The sequence below is a fragment of the Pleurodeles waltl genome, chromosome 5 (assembly GCF_031143425.1).
Source record: "Pleurodeles waltl isolate 20211129_DDA chromosome 5, aPleWal1.hap1.20221129, whole genome shotgun sequence".
NCBI classification, from domain to species: domain Eukaryota; kingdom Metazoa; phylum Chordata; class Amphibia; order Caudata; family Salamandridae; genus Pleurodeles; species Pleurodeles waltl.
The window spans coordinates 1,527,361,485-1,527,382,536 of NC_090444.1; the positions used below are offsets into that span (position 1 = coordinate 1,527,361,485).

General features: G+C 42.8%; 1 protein-coding gene across 1 annotated transcript in view; it reads left to right on the forward strand.

The window, feature by feature from the left end:
- CSMD1 (CUB and Sushi multiple domains 1) overlaps window positions 1–21,052 on the forward strand; it is a 5,088,256-nt gene that overhangs the window by 5,043,370 nt on the left and 23,834 nt on the right. The window contains exon 68 of the mRNA XM_069235813.1: window positions 5,451–5,538. Coding sequence (XP_069091914.1) covers window positions 5,451–5,538 — 88 coding nt within the window. The remainder of the gene's footprint in view (window positions 1–5,450; window positions 5,539–21,052) is intronic.

Sequence of the window (21,052 nt, forward strand, 5' to 3'; positions counted from 1 at the left end):
TGCAGTGGAAGAAATGCTTGGAAACAAAGGAGTGTGCGTCGATTTCTCTGCCCATGCACGGCGATGCGTCATTTAGTTTTCATGCAGGGACGGCTGTGCATCAATTTCCGGTGCTCAGTCATGGATCCTCTTCGGGTTGCGGGGTTTTCAGATGCCCCAGGGATGATGCGTGGATTTTCTGCACTGCCAGGATTAAGTCACAGGAGCTGCTTCGTTTCTGTGGGCATTGCGTCCAATTTTCTACTGCACCGCAGGTGCTGCGTCGATTCCTCTCTGGAAGTCGGGCTGCGTTGTTCCAGTTCAGCTGTGCGTCGTTCCGGTGGGCCATGTGTTGAATTTCCAGTCGCTACGCTGCCGCTGCATCGATCTTCTCAATGCAAAGTCAGGCTGCATTGTTCCGGTTCAGCATGCAGTGAAATTTTCACCGCAGTGCAGGCTGTGCATCGTTTCTGGCAGGCTGTGCGTCGAATTTCACTGCACAAGGAGTCCTTCTTGTAGAGATGAAGGGGGTTATTCTAACTTTGGAGGAGTGTTAATCCGTCCCAAAAGTGACGGTAAAGTGACGGATATACCACCAGCCGTATTACGAGTTCCATAGGATATAATGGACTTGTAATATGGCTGGTGGTAAATCCGTCACTTTTCCGTCACTTTTGGGACGGATTAACACCTCCTCCAAAGTTAGAATAACCCCCGAAGTCTTTTTGGTCCAGGGAGAGTTAAGGGTACAGGAGGCAAGCTCTATCCAAGCCCTGGGAGAACACTTCTTCACCACAGAGAGCAACAAGGCAGCAGAGCAACAGCAAGGCAGCAGCCCTTCACAGAAAGCAGACAGGTGAGTCCTTTGGGCAGCCAGGCAGTTCTTCTTGACAGGATGCAGGTTCTGGTTTTAGTTTCTTCTCCAAGAAGTGTCTGAGTTGGTAGGGGCAGAGGCCCTGTTTTTATACCCAAATGTGCCTTTGAAGTGGGGGAGACTTCAAAGAGTGGCTTAGAAGTGCACAAGGTCCTCTTTCAGTTCAATCCTGTCCGCCAAGGTCCCAGGAGGGGGTGTAGCAGTCCTTTGTGTGAGGGCAGGCTACTGTCTTTTGACATGCAAGTGTCAGGCCCTCCACCCTCCCAGTCCAGGAAGATCCATTTAAAATGCAGATGTATGCAAGTGAGGCTGAGTATCCTGTGTTTGGGGGGGGTGTCTGAGTAAATGCACAAGGGAGCTGTCAACTAAACACAGCCAGACGTGGATTGTAAGGCACAGAAGGATTTAAGTGCAAAGAAATGCTCACTTTCTAAAAGTGGCATTTCAAAAATAGTAATATTAAATCCAACTTCACCAGTCAGCAGGATTTTGTATCACCATTCTGGCCATATTAAATATGACCTTCCTACTCCTTTCAGATCAGCAGCTACCACTCAAACAATGTATGAGGGCAGCCCCAATGTTAGGCTATGAAGGGAACAGGCCTCACAACAGTGTAAAAACACATTTAGGGGGTTTTACACTAACACAATATGTAAATTACACTGGTACATGTCCTGCCTTTGGCCTACACAGAACCCTGCCCTATGGGGTGACTTATATGTAGAAAAAGGGGTGTTTTAGGCTTGGCAAGCACTTTTAAATGCCAAGTCAAATTGACAGTGAAACTGCACACAAAGGCCTTGCAATGGCAGGCCTGAGACAATGGTAAGGGGCTACTTAAGTGGGTGGCACAATCAGTGCTGTAGGCCCACCAGTAGCATATAATCTACAGGCCCTGGGCATATATAGTGTACTCTACTAGGGACTTATAAGTAAATAAAATAGTCCAATTGGGCATGATCCAATGTTACCATATTTAAAGGGAGAGGGCATATGCACTTTAGCACTGGTTAGCAGTGACAAAGTGTGCAGACTCTTAAAACCAGCAAAAACAGTATCTAAAAAGTGGAGGGAGGCAGACAAAAAGTTAGAGGTGACCACCCTAAGGCTGTCAGGTCTAACAAATCTCAATCTCTAAGACCTTCTGTCGTGTCGCCCTCTGGACATTGACAAGGGCTGCATCTCTCATGAGCTGGCCACAGATAGCTGCTTTGGTGGCTGACACAGGACCCTGTGGGAACTGACAGATCCCCTACTATGTTCTTGCTAAAAGGTAACATGTAACTGCAGCTGACCCTGGGTGTACAGTATCACAGGATATTTAAGTGCTGAGGTTTATAGCTGGGGGAAGAAAGTTCAGACAGAGCAATATTGAAAAATGATAGGAAAGTGTGCCCCCAGGAACCATTAGTTCTGAAAGAGAGCAACCACTGGCTGCAAGACCATAAAGTAGTCGCTGGACTGGGTGCCATGCACCTGTGATAAAAAGGTGTATTCCCGGTCCTCTGGATGGGAAAGGCACAAGAGTTCTACAAGGCCATGGTCAGAGGTAATGTCCCCTAGGAGGTCCCAATCCGGATTGTAACTGATGTCCAGTCGGGCCAGTGTGGTCTAGGACCGGGTCCAAGGCCAGGTTCCAGACTCCTCTTATGAGATAGTGGGAGGTCCTATTTCCATGAGGAGACAGCTGAGCTGGAGAAGAAACTTGTGCTTGGGGCCCTTCTGTGAGTACACTGAGCTGACGCATATTGTTCGCCCTCCTAGCCAAAGTTTAAGATAGACGTAGTGACCATCTGCGTTTGTCCATGTCTTGAAGATGTTGAGGGGCAGGGTTCTGAGAAGAAGGATCACAATGCTGCACTTCCTCAGTTTCCCAAGGCCGTCGCTAAGAGCTGCCTTACATCTGCTATGGACCACCTGTCCCATCCAATTGCTACATGGTTTTTCGGGCTCAGCATGGGAGAGGTGAGTTTCCTGTAATAAAGCCACCTCAACACATTTACATTGCAAATAGGATAACACTTTCTTATGCCTGTTAAGGTGAGTCAGGACATTAACCTTCACGGAGATGACATGCAGGAGTAGTGGGGCGGTGGGGCACCTGCAGACATCCTGGTGAAGGGACACTTGGGGGCGTGGGGAGCAAAAAGAGAGAACAAAAGAAGAGGGAGATAGGAATAGGAGAGAAAGAAAGAAAGAGAGAAGAAGATACAGTGGAAAAGGGAGAGGAAAGAGTGAATGTGGGGAATATAAGAAGGAAGGACCCCTCGAGCATGGGGGGCAGACAGGCAGAAGTAAGGGCAAGTAACAATCGTGAATGTAAGGGGGAAAAAGAGAAAAAGAGAAAAAAAACAGAAGTAGGAGGTATGTGGGTGGGAGAAAGAAAAAGAAAGGAGTAGAAGAAATAAATAAATCAAAATCTAGCATGGAACCGACACACAGAAACCTCAGGAACCAGTCACTGTGAACCTCGGTCCCAGCCTGAGAGTTTAGGTGTGCCTTAGGTCTGATGGAGAGTACAAAGGGTAACAAAGTGGGTCAGATATAGAGTCATGGGGCTGGAGAGGTAGAGCACCTAGGGCCAGTAATTCCAAGGTCCAACTGAAGGGGGAAGGAGAAGTGGGAAGGAAATGATGACATAGACAACAGCTGCTGAATTGCTAAATAAAGGCATAGGGAAGGGGGCATGAAGCAGGAGGGGGAGACTATGGAAGGGCTGCTGGTGTGAGACCAGGAGGGAAAACAACCCAGGACACAGTAACAAGCAACAGCAGCACTACTTGGAACAACAACATGCTGGTCAGTGAGACAGGACAGCACATAACATAGCCAAAAATAGCACTGCATAGGAAAACACTGCATAAAAGTGCAAAATACAACTGAACATGAAAATGCACAATATTACACAGCAACAATACAGATCAGGAGAGAGGCATGCAGACAGTAATGGTATACTCAGCCATGCATCCTGAAGATGCCATGTGCCTCAAAGTGCAGTGGCGTTGGTGGGAGAGCAACAGCCATGATAAGGATGAATGCACCTCAATGATTGGGTTTCAATGGAGAACAGGACTTTTCACTGCTCCGCTCCTGGGTGAGCGTCTTGTCCCTGCCCTCCTAGGTTTGAGTCAGGTGGTCTAGTTCCCTTCCTCCTTTGCAGCCCTCACTGAAGCCCCAGCGGCCACCAGATGTGGTAAAAGGGGGGGAGTGCCTTAGGTATGAGGTCCAGCAGGTGAGTGCAAGGTTGCTAAGTCTACCACATGGTCAGAGAGGACATCCAGAGGTGCAGCCATAGGTCGGGGTTGAGACACAATCTCCGTGAAGGGCAGCTGATGGGAGATCTTGCCGGAGGATTTGCTGGAGGGCATCACCAAAGTGTGAGTTGGAGAAGGAAGAAGCCCGGGAACCCAGTGGAGTAGTATAGGAGGTATCCAGGTGGCAAACTACCGCCTTTCCTAGCCAAGGGAGGGAAAGGAGGTAGGTGCCCCTTGGCATTGACAATGGTAGGAGGGGGTTGCCTCTGAAGGAGGACATACCAACCATGGAGCAAACAGTGACTTTTGAACAATGCGACCAGTTTGGGTCGTCTTAGTAGTGTAGCTCATCCTTGATCCATCCAGGCCTGTTCCAAGGAATTTGATTCTGATTCTGTCCCCCATGTACTGCTCGGCAGCCACAGGCTTTAGGGGGGAACAGAGTGCTTTGCAGACAGTAAATGTTGTGAGGGTGCTAGTGCACACTGCTGGCTACAGCATTTCGCTGTGCCGATTTCGGGCGAAAATCTTAATCAGTCAGGCAGGGATTTAGCCTGAGTGGCGGCAACCTCACTGTCAGAAGTTGAGTGGACGGTAAAACCGTCCACCGAATTCCTAATGTGGCCCTATGTGCATAAACTTAGTCAGGCTCGTGAACGCTCAACTGTGATTGTACCAAAATACTGTCTCTGAGTTTGTTAGGGTTACAGGGACTGCCTAAATTGTATTTTTGTGTGAGATGTGGGAGGAGACTGGGGTTACCATTGTACACGCCCACATACAGCCTCAACCCTCCGAGCCAACATTGCCCTTCTTTCTTTATTGTGGTACTTATACAGCTTCTTTTTGACAGTTGAGTTTTGTGCAATAGCTACATTTGTAAAATGTAGTCCACAAGAACCACTAAACATAGGTTTTAAAAGCATCAATGCATAATTTTAAAAATATAACAAACTCTAATAATCTTGAAATCACACAACATTTTTAGCTAAAAGCTGACATCGACGTCAATTCAACCTACCATGAGAAATGTATTTTGAATATAAAAGGAAGCAATGAAAACCGACCCCACAACACTATGCCCACTGAATTACAGCACAGAGAGAGCATATATTTAAAATATTGGACTGTCTGGTGGTTTAGATCCTTCTGTCACACTTGCATACAGTACATCAGGTTTAAACATATGAGTAATAAGCACAAACATGTTTTGTAGAAATGCAATTGCTGAATACAGCCAGACCTGATATTTTACAATTACAGGTATGTCCCAATGTTTTTTGAAAAATATGCAAATGAACAAAATTTGCTTTACATGTTGTTTTGTTTATTCAATTCAGGTATCATCTGGGGCTGCAAAGGGGGCCTTCAGTTATCAAGGTGAAATACGAGGAAAGGATTTTGGAAAGTTCATTCTTGGAAGACAGAGTAAGGGATAAAATATTTGTCATTTTTTCTGACTGTAATCACATTTTGTTTAGCTTATATTTCCTGGAATGGTATATTTAGCTATGAAATGCTAATTACAAATACAATTTTTCTATGTTAAAATTAGACTGTAAAACTTTACAAATGTTTTGTAACATAAAATAATAAGGAGTACATGTGCTACATTACATTAAACATTATTATAACATTGGGAGCTCCTTGAACAACAATGAAGTGACTTGAGGTTAATAATGCTTAATAAGCCTTCTGCTCTAAGATTCTAATGTTTGTATTTTTCTTTTTTAATTTAGAACATTTTACCCTCAGTGGAGAGAATGTTCTAATAGTTTTATAGCCATTCTGCCTTGGGCTATACCTGTTGTTAAAGGTCCTCTCCCTCGTTATAGGCCCTTGCCAGTGGCTTGGACATAGAACCTGGCATTTAACAACAGGTACAATCCTTAGCAGCAGACGGTAAGGCTACAATAAGTCATATAAAATGTTTATTTGAATTAGATAATATCATTTGCCCAGAAACAATTGTTATCTATGTGATAGATCACTGTCATCAATCTAGATCATTATGTTTGAGAAAAACAAGTCTGTTTCAGAAGTTAAGCATAGCCCTGAGAACTGTTTTAATAACAGGCCAGTATTGCACCAAGTAAACAAGTGAAGCACAGCCAGGAGTATTTTATGAAAATGTGGTCATTTCAGAACATCATTTTTTAATACGTTGTCTAAGCAAGTATATATTTTACAATAACTTGTGAATCAACACTCAATAAATATTGTATATGCCTACAGGTTACTTGCATGACACATCCTCTGGCCTTCTTTTGTGGCTCATTAACTTTATGTCTCTTAGCTCACCTACCTCATCAAATAGACTACTGTGGTCTATCAAACCAAAGATTGAACTTGTGTCTCTTGAATAAGCACATCGAAAAGTATTCATTCCAATGAATTGTTGTTGGAATTTTTTACTTATGCATGGTCATCCCCAATCTTTTTGCCTCCTGACTTTTTTTCTGACCTGTTGCTGTTGGCTTTTGAACTCTGAGCACTTTACCACTGTAACCAGTGCTAAAGTGTATATGCTCTCTGTGTAAATTGTATGGTTTATTGGTTTATCCATGATTGGCATATTTGAATTACTAGTAAGTCCCTAGTAAAGTGCACTAGAGGTGCCAGGGCCTGTAAATCAAATGCTACTAGTGGGCCTGCAGCACTGGTTGTGCCACCCACATAAGTAGCTCTGTAATCATGTCTCAGACCTGCCACTGCAGTGTATTTGTGTGCAGTTTTAACTGTAAATTCGACTTGGCAAGTGTACCCACTTGCCAGGCCTAAACCTTCCATTTTCTTACATGTAAGGCACCCCTAAGGTAGGCCCTAGGTATCCCCGAGGGCAGGGTGCAGTGTATGGTTAAGGTAGGACATATAGTAATGTGTTTTATATGTCCTGACAGTGAAATAATGCTAAATTCGTTGTTCACTGTTGCAAGGCCTGTCCCTCTCATAGGTTAACATGGGGGCTACCTTTAAATCTGATTAAAGTTTAGATTCCCTTTGGGAGCAGATGGGCATGTGGAGTTTGGGGTCTCTGAGCTCACAATTTAAAAATACATCTTTTAATAAAGTTGATTTTAAAATTGTGCGTTTGAAAATGCCACTTTTATAAAGTGAGCATTTTTTTGCTTATACCATTTCTGTGACTCTGCCTGTTTGTGGATTCCCCTTTCTGGGTCAGTTTGACAGTTAGGCTGGTTGCACCTCACAGTAGACAGTGACAGAAAAGGAGCTGGGGTGTAGTCTGCATTTCCTGATGAGCCATCTGTGCTAGGAGGGAGGGGAAGAGTGGTCACTTACACCTGAAAGGGCTGTGCCTGTCCTCACACAATGCCGTCTCCGATCCCCTGGTGAGTGTCTGGGGCCTGGCCTGGGAAAGGCAGGATTTCACATTCAAAAGAAACTTTACTTTGAAGTAAGCCTACTTCAAAGGAGAAATTGGGTATAAGAAGGGCACCCAAAACCACAGACTTTAGAAACACTGCTGGAACCAAGAGGAACCTCTGCCTGGAGAAGAGCTGAATAGCTGAGGAAGAAGAGCTGCCCTGCCTATGACTGTGCTTTGTGGAGCTATCCTGCAGTTGCTGCTTCTGCCAGAGTAAGAGGGCAAAGACTGGACTTTGTGTGCCTTTCATCTTGTGAAGAAATCTCCAAGGACTTCATCTAGAGCTTGACTCCTGTTGTTTGAAGTCTCAGGGACAGCAAAGACTTCTCTCTGCCAGCCTGGGACCCTGAAAGGAGAAGCTGGCAGCCTAAAGACAAGGAAATCCACGCACAGAGCGCCGTGCGGGGAAAAGATTGACGCAAGTCCGATCTGCGGCTGAAAAAATGACGTGCCGCCGGCTCCGCAGCTAAGAAACGACGCTCGCAGGAAACGCGACCGAAGAACCGATGCACGGAGCAGGGATAGCGATGCGCAGCATCGTTGACAGAGGCTGGGAAATCACAACCTGCGCTGCGGGGTTTTCGGATCATCGTGTGGCTGGATTTCCGACTCACGTACTGCTGTGTGTGGAAAAACAACGCAAGGCCTGCCCGGACCCGAGAGTGCTGGACGGATCGACCCATCGCTCTCCTGCGGAGAGAAGAAACGACGCGTCCCAACCCGCGAAAGGAGAAATGATGCATGGTCCCGCTCATGAGTGGAATCAACGCCTCGCAAGCCCTTTTTGATGCACACTCGCCCGTGCAGGGTTATTTTTGACGCGCACCAGGTACATTTTCACGCTAGGAGCACTAGTGTGTGTTTAAAACTACTTAAAGACACTTTTTGATTTTTCATTGATAACTTGACTTGTGTATTGTGGCTTTTTGTCGTTTTGGTCTTGTTTTGTTTAGATAAATATTTCCTATTTTTCTTAACTGGTGTTGTGTCATTTTGTAGTGTTTTCATTAAGTTACTCTGTGTGTTGGTACAAATACTTTTCACCTAGCACTCTGAAGTTAAGCCTACTGCTCTGCCAAGCTACCAAGCGGGTAAGCAGGGGTTAGCTGAGGGTGATTCTCTTTTACCCGGACTAGAGTGAGGGTCCTGGCTTGAACAGGGGATAATCTGACTGTTAACCAAAGACCCCATTTCTAACAATTGTGATACAGAATATAACCCTTTTGTATTTATCTAAGAAGACCAAGTTCAGAAAAAACACAATTTCTCTTATTGCTCACAAGGCATTAGAGAAGAGAATAATTGGTAGAAAATTTGGCCATATTGCGTGTGTTGTAAGGATTCTCTAAGATATGGTGTGATTAACAAGCAGGAGAGTGATACTCCCACAATGGGTATTAAGGTGCGTTCCTTCCTTGCCCTATACAGTAAATAGTTTGGATATAGTTATTCTTGTGCACTTTAGCAGTAAGGCTCAAACACTGCAACAACAAAGACACATTTATGAATAACCTCAACGAAAAAGATACTCCCTTAAGAACTATTAAGAGCTTCCACATTTTCAATAACTCGCCCACTAATAAAACATAACATCAAATACTAAAAAAACAAGTTGCCAATTCATGTTTTTATTTTAGTAAGAGTACAGTTACATCTAGGTGTTTTTCTGTAATATCTATTTTGAGAAAGTGGCAGAGTGCAGCACAAAATGATGCAATTAAGAATGCATCCGTTATAAACCTTTTTAAAACACAGGGAGTGTGGTATTATTAGTAAAATAAGTGACTCACAAAAAGTGAAAAGAAGGGAAATAAAGGGAAATGTTGAAAAGTCACCTCTATCACATTAAAAGACAGGATATGTACTATAAATAAACTATTTTATGCAATCAAGTTTCAACAATGAAAAAACAAGAATAAATGAACACATCCCTATAATATTTGCTAGACACCATATAGGAAGTGTTCAAATCATTTCCATACTCAGGTTACATTGTTCTTTGTATGAAAAACATGGATTTTATATAACCAGACATTTTTCAAATAGTATCATTGGCCACCTTTCAAGAGGATAACAAATAAAATACAATGGTTGGGAATATTAAAGCGATAGCCATTGAAGTTTCATAACGTCTTTAGTAATATCTTTATCTACAACAGAAAGATCATTATACAATCTCTGAGCTTCACTCGAAAAGGAAAGTACAACTTTACTTACCTTCAAAATCCCCAGAGTTAATGCCTGAAAATATATAAAAATTGTAGTTTTGAATGAGTACATTTTACATTAAATGAGTACATTATCTGCAAAGGAGAAATATACATTTTGTCTTTTGTCTCATTTAAAATCTTTTTGCAGGTTTTTGGTGGTATAAATTCTTTAATTGGTGTAAAACCATAAAAGCATGACACATAAATACAGAATTCAATAGTTCATACAATTAATCTGTTACATATTGTATACCCACACAGTTGTTCTTAATTCATAAAATGTCATATCTACAATGCCCTCCTAATGTAGATCAGTATTAATTTACTAACCTCGTATTCAAGATTAATTTGCCTGCTATTTTACAAAGTGCGTTGTGCATACCAGCCTTGTCTTGTCAGGTCTTGTAATTTACATGTGGTGTAAGCCTTGATAAAGTGCGGTGCTTTTCCTTATACCTAATTCTAAAACAAACAAAAAGACATGTAATAATAAAACAGTTGTCCTATATTGCTTGGGGGATAACAACTATAACCTTTAGAAGTTTTGCAATCATTCGGTATAAATATAAAAGCAGTCAATTTATAATATCTTCATTTATCTTAGTTTAAATTTTGTGAGGGCCTTGTGAGACCCGCTTTGACACCTTGTATTTCAATTAAAAATCAGCCTAGCACACAAGTCACATTCAAAAATCTCATATCTGCCAGTAGTTTAAGCGCTTGATCCCGATTATTAATATTATATTCTTTAAAGATTGATTTCAAAAACTTCTTACGCACTTCTAAGAACCATAGACAATCCAATAAAATATGTTGGGCACTACCTTTTTGTTGTAGGCCACATGTACATAGGCCCCGGTAATCCTTAATTATGGCTTTTACTTTCGTATCTGCATAGCCGGGGTTTAACCCGACTCTGAACTTTAACACCGCATCTCTTAATTTCGGGTTAGGTAGGGCCTCTATGTAAGAGAAGTTTTTGGCATTGCTCCACCCACCCACCATGAACTCGGTGAAAACTTTTCTCTCCAGGTACTCTAAATCTGCTTCTCTTGCACAGTTTTTTGCCATGGCGCGCAGCTCCTGCTTCATAATTTGTTCTCCGTGCTACTGGTTAACGGTTAAGCCTAAAAGGATACAAATTGTTCCTAAATGTCCTTTCACTTGGGATGCCCAATTTAACTCGCTTGTCTTTATTTCTGTTTCACATAATCTTGCGATTTTAGAAATTCCCTGATCCGTCAGGCTCAACCAGAATTTCAATATGACTTGCGTTCCCTGGTAACTCCATGCCGTCATTTGGCACTCTGCCCTTATAGCTTGTATCATACTTGAGGGAGGTAGCAATAGCAAGTATTTTACACATTTGGGGCCAGATGTATGGTAAGTTTGGGTTTGCGACTCGCAAATTGCGAGTCGCAAACCCATTTGCAGGATGGTGTCCCTGACACATCTGTGAATCGCAAGGGGGTCGCAAAGACCCACCTCATTAATTTTAATGATGTGGGTCACAATTTGAAACCCCCTTGCGATTCGCTGGACTCACAGTGATGGTGGCCTGCTGGAGACAGCGGACCACCATGTCTGTGACTTGTTTTTAATAAAGCAGTTTTTTTTTTTTTTATTGCACCCTTTTTTCCTTAAGGAAAACTAATTGCAATACACCCGAGAAAATGAAACTTTTTTGTTTCATTTTTTCAGAGTAGGCAGTGGTCCCCTTCCCTTTTGCGAATGGGTTCGCGGTCACAAAGCAATTCTGCATCGTGATGCGGATCGCAAATAGGAAGGGGAACACCCCTTCCTATTTGCGAGTCGCATCCTTATTTTGCGAGCCGGTAACCAGGTTACCGACTCGAAACTGGGAATGAGCATTGCGATGCCCGTTTTGCATGGCGCAAACAGCAAATTTTGCTGTTTGCACTATGCAAAACGCTATGTACATCTGGCCCTTGCTTTCTTCCACCTCTCAACTTAACTTTCCCGAAAGTGTTAGAACTTCTACCCCATATTGAAGTTGATGACATGCCACAGCATCAAAGGCAAAAACAACAGGATGAAGGGACAAGTCGTTTGTCTCTGCTCAGAAATTAATTTGACCCAGTAACAACTTTACAAAAATGTTTTTCCCTATATCCAGTAAACTTATTAGGTGATAGTTTTTTGGTTGAGTTGGGTCATCTTTTTTTATAGTTTGGCCTAATTATGGCACCTTTCCAATTCTCTGGGAAATAACTGGAATCAAGTATTTTATGAAAAGTAACATAAAAGAGTTTGGCCCGCCAATCAATATTATTTTTTGTTATCATTTCTGGAAGGTTGTCTGGGCGCACTGCTTTAGTTAGTTTAAGTGCTGCAATTGTTTATTTTATATTTTGCAAGGAAAAAGCTGATCCTACATCCCCACCTATCTTCATGTTAATTCCACATTCTACCTCTACATCCTTTCCTTTATATACATTGCACAGATGTTTATTCCAGTCATCTTCACCATCAAACACTGCATATTTCCTGTGGCTTTTCCCTCCCTCACCAACTGCCAGAACCCCCTAATGTTTTGTGTTCTTATCACATCTACCATTACCTCCCAATTCCTTTTTACGTACATCCATTTCCTCAGCCTTAAGATTGTTTTTCCTGATTTCTCTTTCTTGTTTCCGCACCTTCTGCTTCTGACTCCTATACTCCCGATTATACCAGGTATTTTTATTGGCCATGCGTAGTTCTCACTTAATCTTCTTCTCCTGTGTTGTTTTAAATTTTACTTTCAGACAGTCTACTATTAGCTCAATTACCCTATTGTATCCTCTAAAAACGTCATTGGGGTCTTCCTCCACCCTAAGAGCTTAATAGTTTACTATCAATTCATTAAGCACTTTTAGGCTGTTTTCTGTGATTCCGGTAGCTTTTCTACATGGGTATTCTACCTGCAGTGAGCCCTCATGTGCCATGCTGGCCTGCTCCCCAATCAAGAGCAGTACAACTTAGCAGGTTCTAAATATCTAAGAATGTGTGTGGACGAAACCAAGGGCAGACTAAGGCCCTCATTACGAACTCAGCGGGTTTTCCCGCCTTTTTTGGCGCTGGCGGTCAACAGAAGACCGTCAGTCCGGAGGACATTGCCCGATAGTGTTGTTAGTGACAGTTTTTCTACCTCATATATTGAATTTCTGCAAGGTTCTGTGAACCTGGCACAGACTTAGGAGCTACAATCCTAGTTTACTTCTCTGACATAGCGTTTGATGTGCCATATTCGGTTTCATTCATGAGCACAGAAGTCTATGTCTTCTTATAATTTGGTGTTGTTTTTGATGGTTATAACATTAATCCTGTTTGTTTTCACGAAGGAGGACAACGTAATGTGATGGAAGTGTAGGTAATGGTCATAAGTGCTTCATTGTGTGCGTTTATTGTATTTTGCAAGCAAAGGGCGACATTACTCCAAATTGAGAATGTGTTTACCAATTACGTAGTTGCAGAGCCATCGTTTAGAAAGGAGAGAATGAACACTCTGTTTATGGAGTCGCATTGGTGATTCGTTTGCTTTTACTGTTACCATGTAGTGAAGGCATATTGGAAGGGTGATGGAGTTTGAATTAAGAGACAAGTGCTGGAGAAGGTCATGGAGATTACAGCCACTTATCAGACACGCAAAGAACCAAGGTTAAGCGGGTAATCATTCTATGGTTTAGTTCAGAACTTAACTACACTGTGTTGCCTGCCCAAAGATTCATGTTTGTTGAGCTGGGTATGCTCTCTTAAACTGCAATAGGAGGATTTTGTGCTTGGTCAATACATGAGTGTTTGGCGTGTTTCCCTGTGCTCAAAGTCATTCCCCTTGTTACTGCGCAGTGATAATAGCTCTGATGTTCCTCTGCTTTTGTATGAAGTTGAGATTGTTGCCTGTATTGGTCCTCTGTCGAAGGGCTAATGTACGGAGATAGGTGGCACTGCAATCAGTAGTCAATTGAGGTGTTGTTTTGATTGTGTGCAAGACAATCTGTACAATTTCCACCTAGATACCAGCATATGGCCCTGGGTAGCACTCCTCCGTGGTAAATCTTTGCTATTTGTGCTTGCAGGGATGGTTGTGGCATGCATGGGATCGTTTTCCAATATTTTTCTATGCAGATTAATGGATAAGTCATTCAAAATTGTCAAATCATTCAGTGTGGTTCTACTATACAGGTGGTACGTGCTTTGTAATCCTTGTAAGTACGCGTGCTTGCATATATGGACGTATGTTTGAAGGGGGTTTACATATGACATTGTGGCATGGTTGTGGTGGCATCGTTTTAGGCGTTGATTTTAAATGGTACGTTTTGATTTGACGCCCGAGATGTAATCCTCTCGACCACGATTTGGTAAAAGATGTCTTTGTAATTTACTAAAGGACTTCAAATCGTTCATCGTCATTGGAAAAATCACGTAATTAGCTTAGGCAAGTTCAGAGTTCAGATCTGTGCAGCGTATGAGCCTGCAAACATCCATGTAAGTTTAAAAGAAAGAACAGATGGCGCAAGGGCACAATGAATCATATCATCTGATACTTCACTGTGAAGGATGGTACTGATTTGTCAGGGCAATAAAGAGCTTAATGAAACTTTATTCGCCTTACAACGTGCTTAGGTCTTTAAAATGTGTAGAGCTACTCATTAAGCTAGGTAAGCTTATAAATTCAGAGGCAGGTGTTATCTGTGTTTTATAAAACTGTAGAGTTTACAACCGTTATACGATTTTATATATGTTTTTTTTCCAGTACGCGAACTATAGCTTGGTGCTAGGTATATGAAATTAGCTATTAAATGAAAGCAGCTACTCGAGTTCTATGATAGCGTCAGAACAGTTTCAGTGCTCATTGGCAGTGTCCCAATGCTGGAAAATCAGTTAACTTCGTGAAGTACAAAAAAAAGATAGTTCTGGAAAAAAAAGGCTTCTTTACGCTTCAATACGAAAATAGTATAATCCTCACTCTTTTTGATAAATGGCTGCTGACTATAACGTTTCCATAATATATTTAACGTTATTGTGCACACCGTTGTTAAGAATTATACGCATTTTGTGACAGGGCCTGGGCTTCCACAATGAATAGTATGGCAGCAGCCGCGGGGCCACGGATTCGGTTCCATATATTAGACATGGCCCGTAAAAAATAGTTTTTCTGCTTCTACCTAGAAAACTATTAATGCTAACAAAACTGATACAATTCTTAACACGTCTCGGCTGGGTACCTGGCCCCACCATCCTGTACAGTGTGCGGATCTAATATTTTAATTCCTGCATATTACACACTTTATTATTTACAGGCATCCCTTCATTTCATTGATTTATTTAGCCTCACCTTCCTTTTAGCTTTGTTTTTCCTCAATAGCTGCTGAGAACATGTTTCACAGATGCGGCAGGAATCGGCTGAGTTCTGACTATTTTTTATTTCCCCCATTCTTATTGCCTCTGTAAAATTTGCAACCTTGGAGTGCAGCTGTTGGCCTGGCATCACTCCCTCTGCCTGCCAGCTGTCCTCATAGAGGTCTGCAGTCGGCATAAAACGTTCCCCGGTTCGTTCTCAGTCGGATCATGTCTCTGTGTTCCGTTTCGCTGCTCTTTCCTCTGCTAGGGTTCGAGTCTTCTCTTGGGAGTCCTAGCACTTACTATTTCCAAGATGATTAAGTAAAGACCGACCTATTCATTGAGCTCATTTAGGCCAAACTTTATACTTATTGACACAAATCAGCGCTAGTGCACATTTGCGGCAAAATGTTTAACGCCAGCTCACGCCATTCCAGCGCGCCAGCTGGGCGCCTTATTTATGGATTGACGGTAGCTGGCGTTGCGGCCTGGTTAGCGTCAAAAGAAATGACGATAACCGGGCAGCGGAGGCGAAAGAAAGACTGGGGGTTGCACATCAAAGAATGGTGCAAGTCAGCTTAGAGTAAAAAATATTGGCTCTAACCTGACTAGTGCCCTTTTTTGATGCTCAACCCCCATGAAAATGACTCCTGTCTTAGCAAAGACAGGAGTCATGCCCCCCTGCCCAATGGCCATGCCCAGGGGACTCGTGTCCCCTGGGCATGGCCATTGGGCACAGTGGCATGTACATGTAGGGGGACCCAAGTTAGGCTACTTACCTGCACTCACCATAGATGGATCCCCCCATCCATAAGTGTCCTCCAGGGGTGGGCGAGAGTGGCAGGGGGTGTCCCTGGGTGCAGGGAAGGACACCTGTGGACTGCTTCCATGGTCTCCCACCATGGAAATGAGCCCCGAGGTCCCCTAACGTCCGCCCTGGCACAGGTATAAAAAAACGGTGCAAATCCGGTTTGGTGCCATGTTTTAAAGCCCACCTCCTCCTGTGCATCATTTTGATGCCGGAGGATAAATAAGGCACACATGCCTTAGAGTCATTTTTTGCATGCAGGGGAATGCCTACCTTGCATGTTATTAGTGCAAGGTAGGTTTTCAAGTACAAAAAATGGCACACACTCCATAACTTTCAAAGTATAAATATGAAGTTATGTTTGTGCCGAATTTGCGCCAAAATAAATGACACAAATCTGGTGCAAACAGAGTATAAATATGGGCCTTAGTATGTTAATTTGTGTGCTTTAGGTGCGTTACTATTTTGATTTATTCCTTTTCATTTATTTATTGTTTCTCACCTTTGCTTTAACTTTGTTTTCTTTCTTAATTTGCACGAGCTGCAGTAGTCAGCTACATTTTAGTTTTCTCATTCCTGTTGTTTCTTAATTTTAGTATCTTGGAAGCTGAAATGCTGCAGGCTACTTGAAGATTCTGTCTGCCTCAGCCTCCATGCCACCCTATGTGAATTCACTAAGCTATTCAGGCCTTCCTGTTTAACCTCCCATGATGCTTCTTTGCGTTTGCCCCCAAGCGTACGCGTATGCTGACATCTGTGCAGTGCAGACGCTCATCAATTTTCCATTGTCCCCTCCATGGTCCACTGGTATGAATCCACCCGGAGGCCATATGAATCGGTGAACATTCAGGTAGGGTAAGGGTCCTCATGCCCTGATCAAATTGCCAGTAAGTAAGAGTTGGCAATGAAAAATGTTTGCCTGTCTTTCTGAAATGTCCTAAACACAATAAAAGGTTTTTAATAATGAGTGTGGGCATTGATAAAATAAAGTTCAATGGAATATGCCACACAACTCCTTTTAGTTTTTCTGGTAAGGAAGTATTTCTCCTCTCTTGATGAGGGCCCAGGGAGATTTTTGTGTGAAATGTGTTCACACAATAGGTTATAGGGGTACACTGACACAACATTCTTCTCATTTTATTCAGATGTTGGTTCCTCCACATGTATAGGAATGTTGCCAATGGTGAAAAAGTTAGCAATTTCATAAGAACCTGCCAAATGCTCCTTCAGTGGTTGCTTACGTGAGGCACTTCCTATGCTTCTTGTACCTATACTTTCTTACTTATATTGTTTCTTTCTACATTTTTAATGGTGCCCCTTTGACATAGGGCCTGTTTTTTTAGGAAAAACTAGAGAGGACTTAGAACCAGCACTTCCCAAGATAGAAATGGGTAGTCCTCAGGTAGATAGAAATAGAATGATGGGTGGCATATCAAGGGTTTTTTGTTGAATAAGTAATTTGAGTGGAGGGCACCCTTGAAGTTTTTCCTTCTATGGCTCCCCTTTTTGTGTAGAGAGTCAAGATGGTTGGAGTCTTTTCTGTTCTTGTGGCTCTGATCAGGAGACCAGCTAAGGCCTTAGAGACACTCTGGTCGTACTAGGCTCAAGTGCAGAAGCAGGGCTCAAGTATCAGGGCGTGCCTTCGAGGGAGCAAGGTGGATTCCAGGCAGCAAAGGAGTTTTTCCAGGTGTGGTAACACAGTCCTATGGAGTACACAGCAGGCCACAGCAGCAGGCGGAGATTTCTTCTCCATGTCCAGAAAGTGAACTGAAGAGTGCACTTTTTAATACCTGGTGCCCTCTTTGATGTAGGTGAGGTTTCGAGAGAATTCCCTTTGAAGTGCTAAAGCTTCCTGATTCTCCCTGCCCTGGCTCCAAGCTGGCTGCATGAACAATGCAGGGATGACAAGACCTTTGGGTGATGGGGAAGCACACCCTATTCAGTTATGATTGGGGTTGCGTCTAGCTCCCCCCATCATTCCAGTTGATGGCCCATCAAGGCACACTCATCTACCTAATGTGTGGCTGTCAAGGAGGAATAAACAAAGTCCAACTGTCAACTACACCCTGCCATGTGACTCAGGATAGGTTGCAGCCACCAAATATTTTAGGGCAGGAACATGGCAACTTTCCGAAAGTGGCATTTACAAAATTGTAATTCAAAATCAGACTTTACTATGAAAGAGAGTTTTATTTACAATTTCTCAGACACCAAAGATGAAACACTTACTTGTTCCTAATCAAAGGTTGGCACTTATTTAACGTAATAGGGCAACACAATGTTATCCTATGAGAGAGGTAGTCCTCACAGTGGTAAAAAATGAATTTAACAGTGTTTTACTACCACAACATGTAGAACCTAAAAATACATGGCCAACCTTTTAATTACAACGCATTATGTCCTACAGGTTACCTAGGGCCTCCCTTACGGATGACCTATTTGCAATAGGAAGATAATTTAATGTTAGGTAAGAGGTTATATTGCTGAGTCAAAAAGGCAGTTTAAAACTGCAATCAGATTGCAATGCAAGGCTGGGGCATGTTTTAAGAGTCTCCTTAAGTGGCTGACACAAATAGTGTTTCAGACCTACTAACAACATTGTCCGTACAGGCCCTGGGTATATGTTATACCATTTTACAAGGACTTCATAAGTAAAATAATTTGTCAATTAGGTGTAAGTCAATTCTGCCATGTTTCGACGAGAGAGCTCAAGCCCCTTAGGACTGGTTAGCAGTTGTAAAGTGCACAGAGTCCTAATGCTAACAAAAATAAATTCAGCAAAAATTGGACGGGTGAGGGAAAAACGTTTGAGGGAAGACCACCATAAGGCTGGCAAGTCTAACAAGGGCCACTTAAACAGAAAAACACAGACATGGCACAAAAAAAATGTATCTATGTACTCCAGGTCTTAAATTTACCTTGATGTACTCAGTCTACTCAAATGTATGCCAAGATGTCTGACAGTTGAGGGGTACCTACACCTTGCTCGCACTATAATGACTGCATTGCCCTTCATTTTTACTTATGAGACTAAATTGTCCTCACAGCACTACATGATTATAGCACTGCTAGACCCATCAGCCTTAAGGTTGTTCTTCCCCAATTTTGCCTCAGCTCTTCCATCTTTGCTGCACTTATTTTTATGGGCCTTAGGACTCTGTGCACTTTACCACTGCTAACTAGTACTAAAGTACTTGTGTTCCTCCCCTAAAAAATATTACATTGGCTTATACCCAAGTGGCATATTTAATTTATGTGTGAGTCCCTTGTAGAGTGGTATAGCATATAACCATGACCTGTAAATTAGATGCTACTAGTGGGCCTGCAGCACTGACTATGCAACACAGTTAAGTAACAACCTAAAACATGTCCAAGACCTACCACAGTGGCATGATTGCAGTTTTAAACTGTCATGTCAATTTAGCATTTACCCCGTCGCTAAGCCTTAGATTCCCCTTTTATTTCATTTCTCTACCCCTAAGCAGCCCATAACACAGGGTGTTATGTAATTAAAAGGTTGAACATTTACTTTTAGGTTTTACATGTCCTGGTGGTGAAAAACTCCTAAATTCATTTTTACTACTATGAGGCCTACCCCTCTCATAGGATAACATTGAAGATTACTTACAACAATAAATATGCCATAATTTACCATTGGGAGTTGGTAGCTGAATCAGGTCTGGTATCCTCGGAATTGTGGTGAAGAGCCCTACTTAATGGTAAATTCAGGTTTATGATCACAATTTCAAAAATGCCACTTAGAAAGTTGCCAAAACAAGGGGGAGTTGGGCGTGTTAAGTATCATCGAGCCTGGGCCACAGCAAATATCTAAATAAAACAGGTGCCAGTTCTAACTAGACTTTAACAAAGTGTTAGTTTGTATTCAAGACCACATAACTGAATTAATGTGGCCATCATTTATTTACAGCATACCTTACACTGCATTTGTTTACTTTATTTAGAATTTTAGGAAGTTGGTGTTTTTCTGCCCTTAACCCTTTTGTGCCTATATCCTGGCCTGGGTCACATGACTGGGTGCAACTGAGAGACTTTGTAAATTCCTCCTAGACAGTCACACAGTAAGGAGATTAGGTGTGCCTAAATGGGCCATCTCCTGACAGGATAGGTGGGCAGAGCTCAGCACAGCTCCACTTGCAACTGAATAGCCTGTGCTTTGCCTTCACACTAAGGGCCTAATGGCCCAGTATTGTCACTTCAGCCAGGTTGGAGCCAGGGCAGGAGAGGCTGGAAAGTTCAAGCACTTTAAAGCCACTGTGTAGAAGGAAACTTCTCTCACCTTCCAGAACCAGGGCAGCAGGCTATAAAAGTAGGACCTCAGACACCAACGTTTAGTCCACTTCTGAACCTGTAAGTACTGTGCCAGAAAGAAGGAAAGCTGTGCTCCTGGAAGGACTCCCACTCTGCTGGACAGATGCTCTATGTTAGAAATGGGGTCTTTGGTTGGCAGTCAGGTTACCCCCTGTCCTCACTCTAGTCAGGGTAAAAGAGAATCACCCTCAGCTAACCCTCAATCTCCGCCTTGGTAGCTTGGCACAAGCACGCAGGCTTAACTTCAGAGTTCTAGGTGTAAAGTATTTGTACCATTACACACAGTAACTCAATGAAAACACTACAAAATGACACAACACAGGTTTAGGAAAATAGAAAATATGTATCTAAACAAAACAAGGTCAAAACGACAAAAATCCACAATACACAAGTCAAGTTATTAATTAAATACACATGTCAAGTTATTAATTAAAATGCAAAAAGAGTCTTCATGTTCTTTTAGACACAATGCTAATGCTGTAAGCGAGAAAATGTACCTGGGCCGTGTCAAAATAACCAGCACGGGTGAGTGTGGGTCAAAAAAATTAAGCAGTGCGTCGATTTCTCACCAGCAAGCAAGTTTGTGCGTCGTTTCTCCTTCTCCTGTCCGATCGGCCTGCATAGGTTCTTTCCCTGCAGGAGAGAGATGCGTTGATCCTGACAAAACACCTCGGGTCCGGGCAAGCTTGCGTTGTTTTTCTGTGCCAAGCGATGTTGCATCATTGCAGCGTCCATCAGCGATGCTGGGCGTCGTTTCCCCAGCCGTGTGCATCGATTTCACAGCAGCGATGCAAGTGCTGTGTGAATTTCAGCCGCGGAGCCAGTGGCGCGTCAATTCTTCAGCCGCTCTTGGAGGTTGCGTCGGAA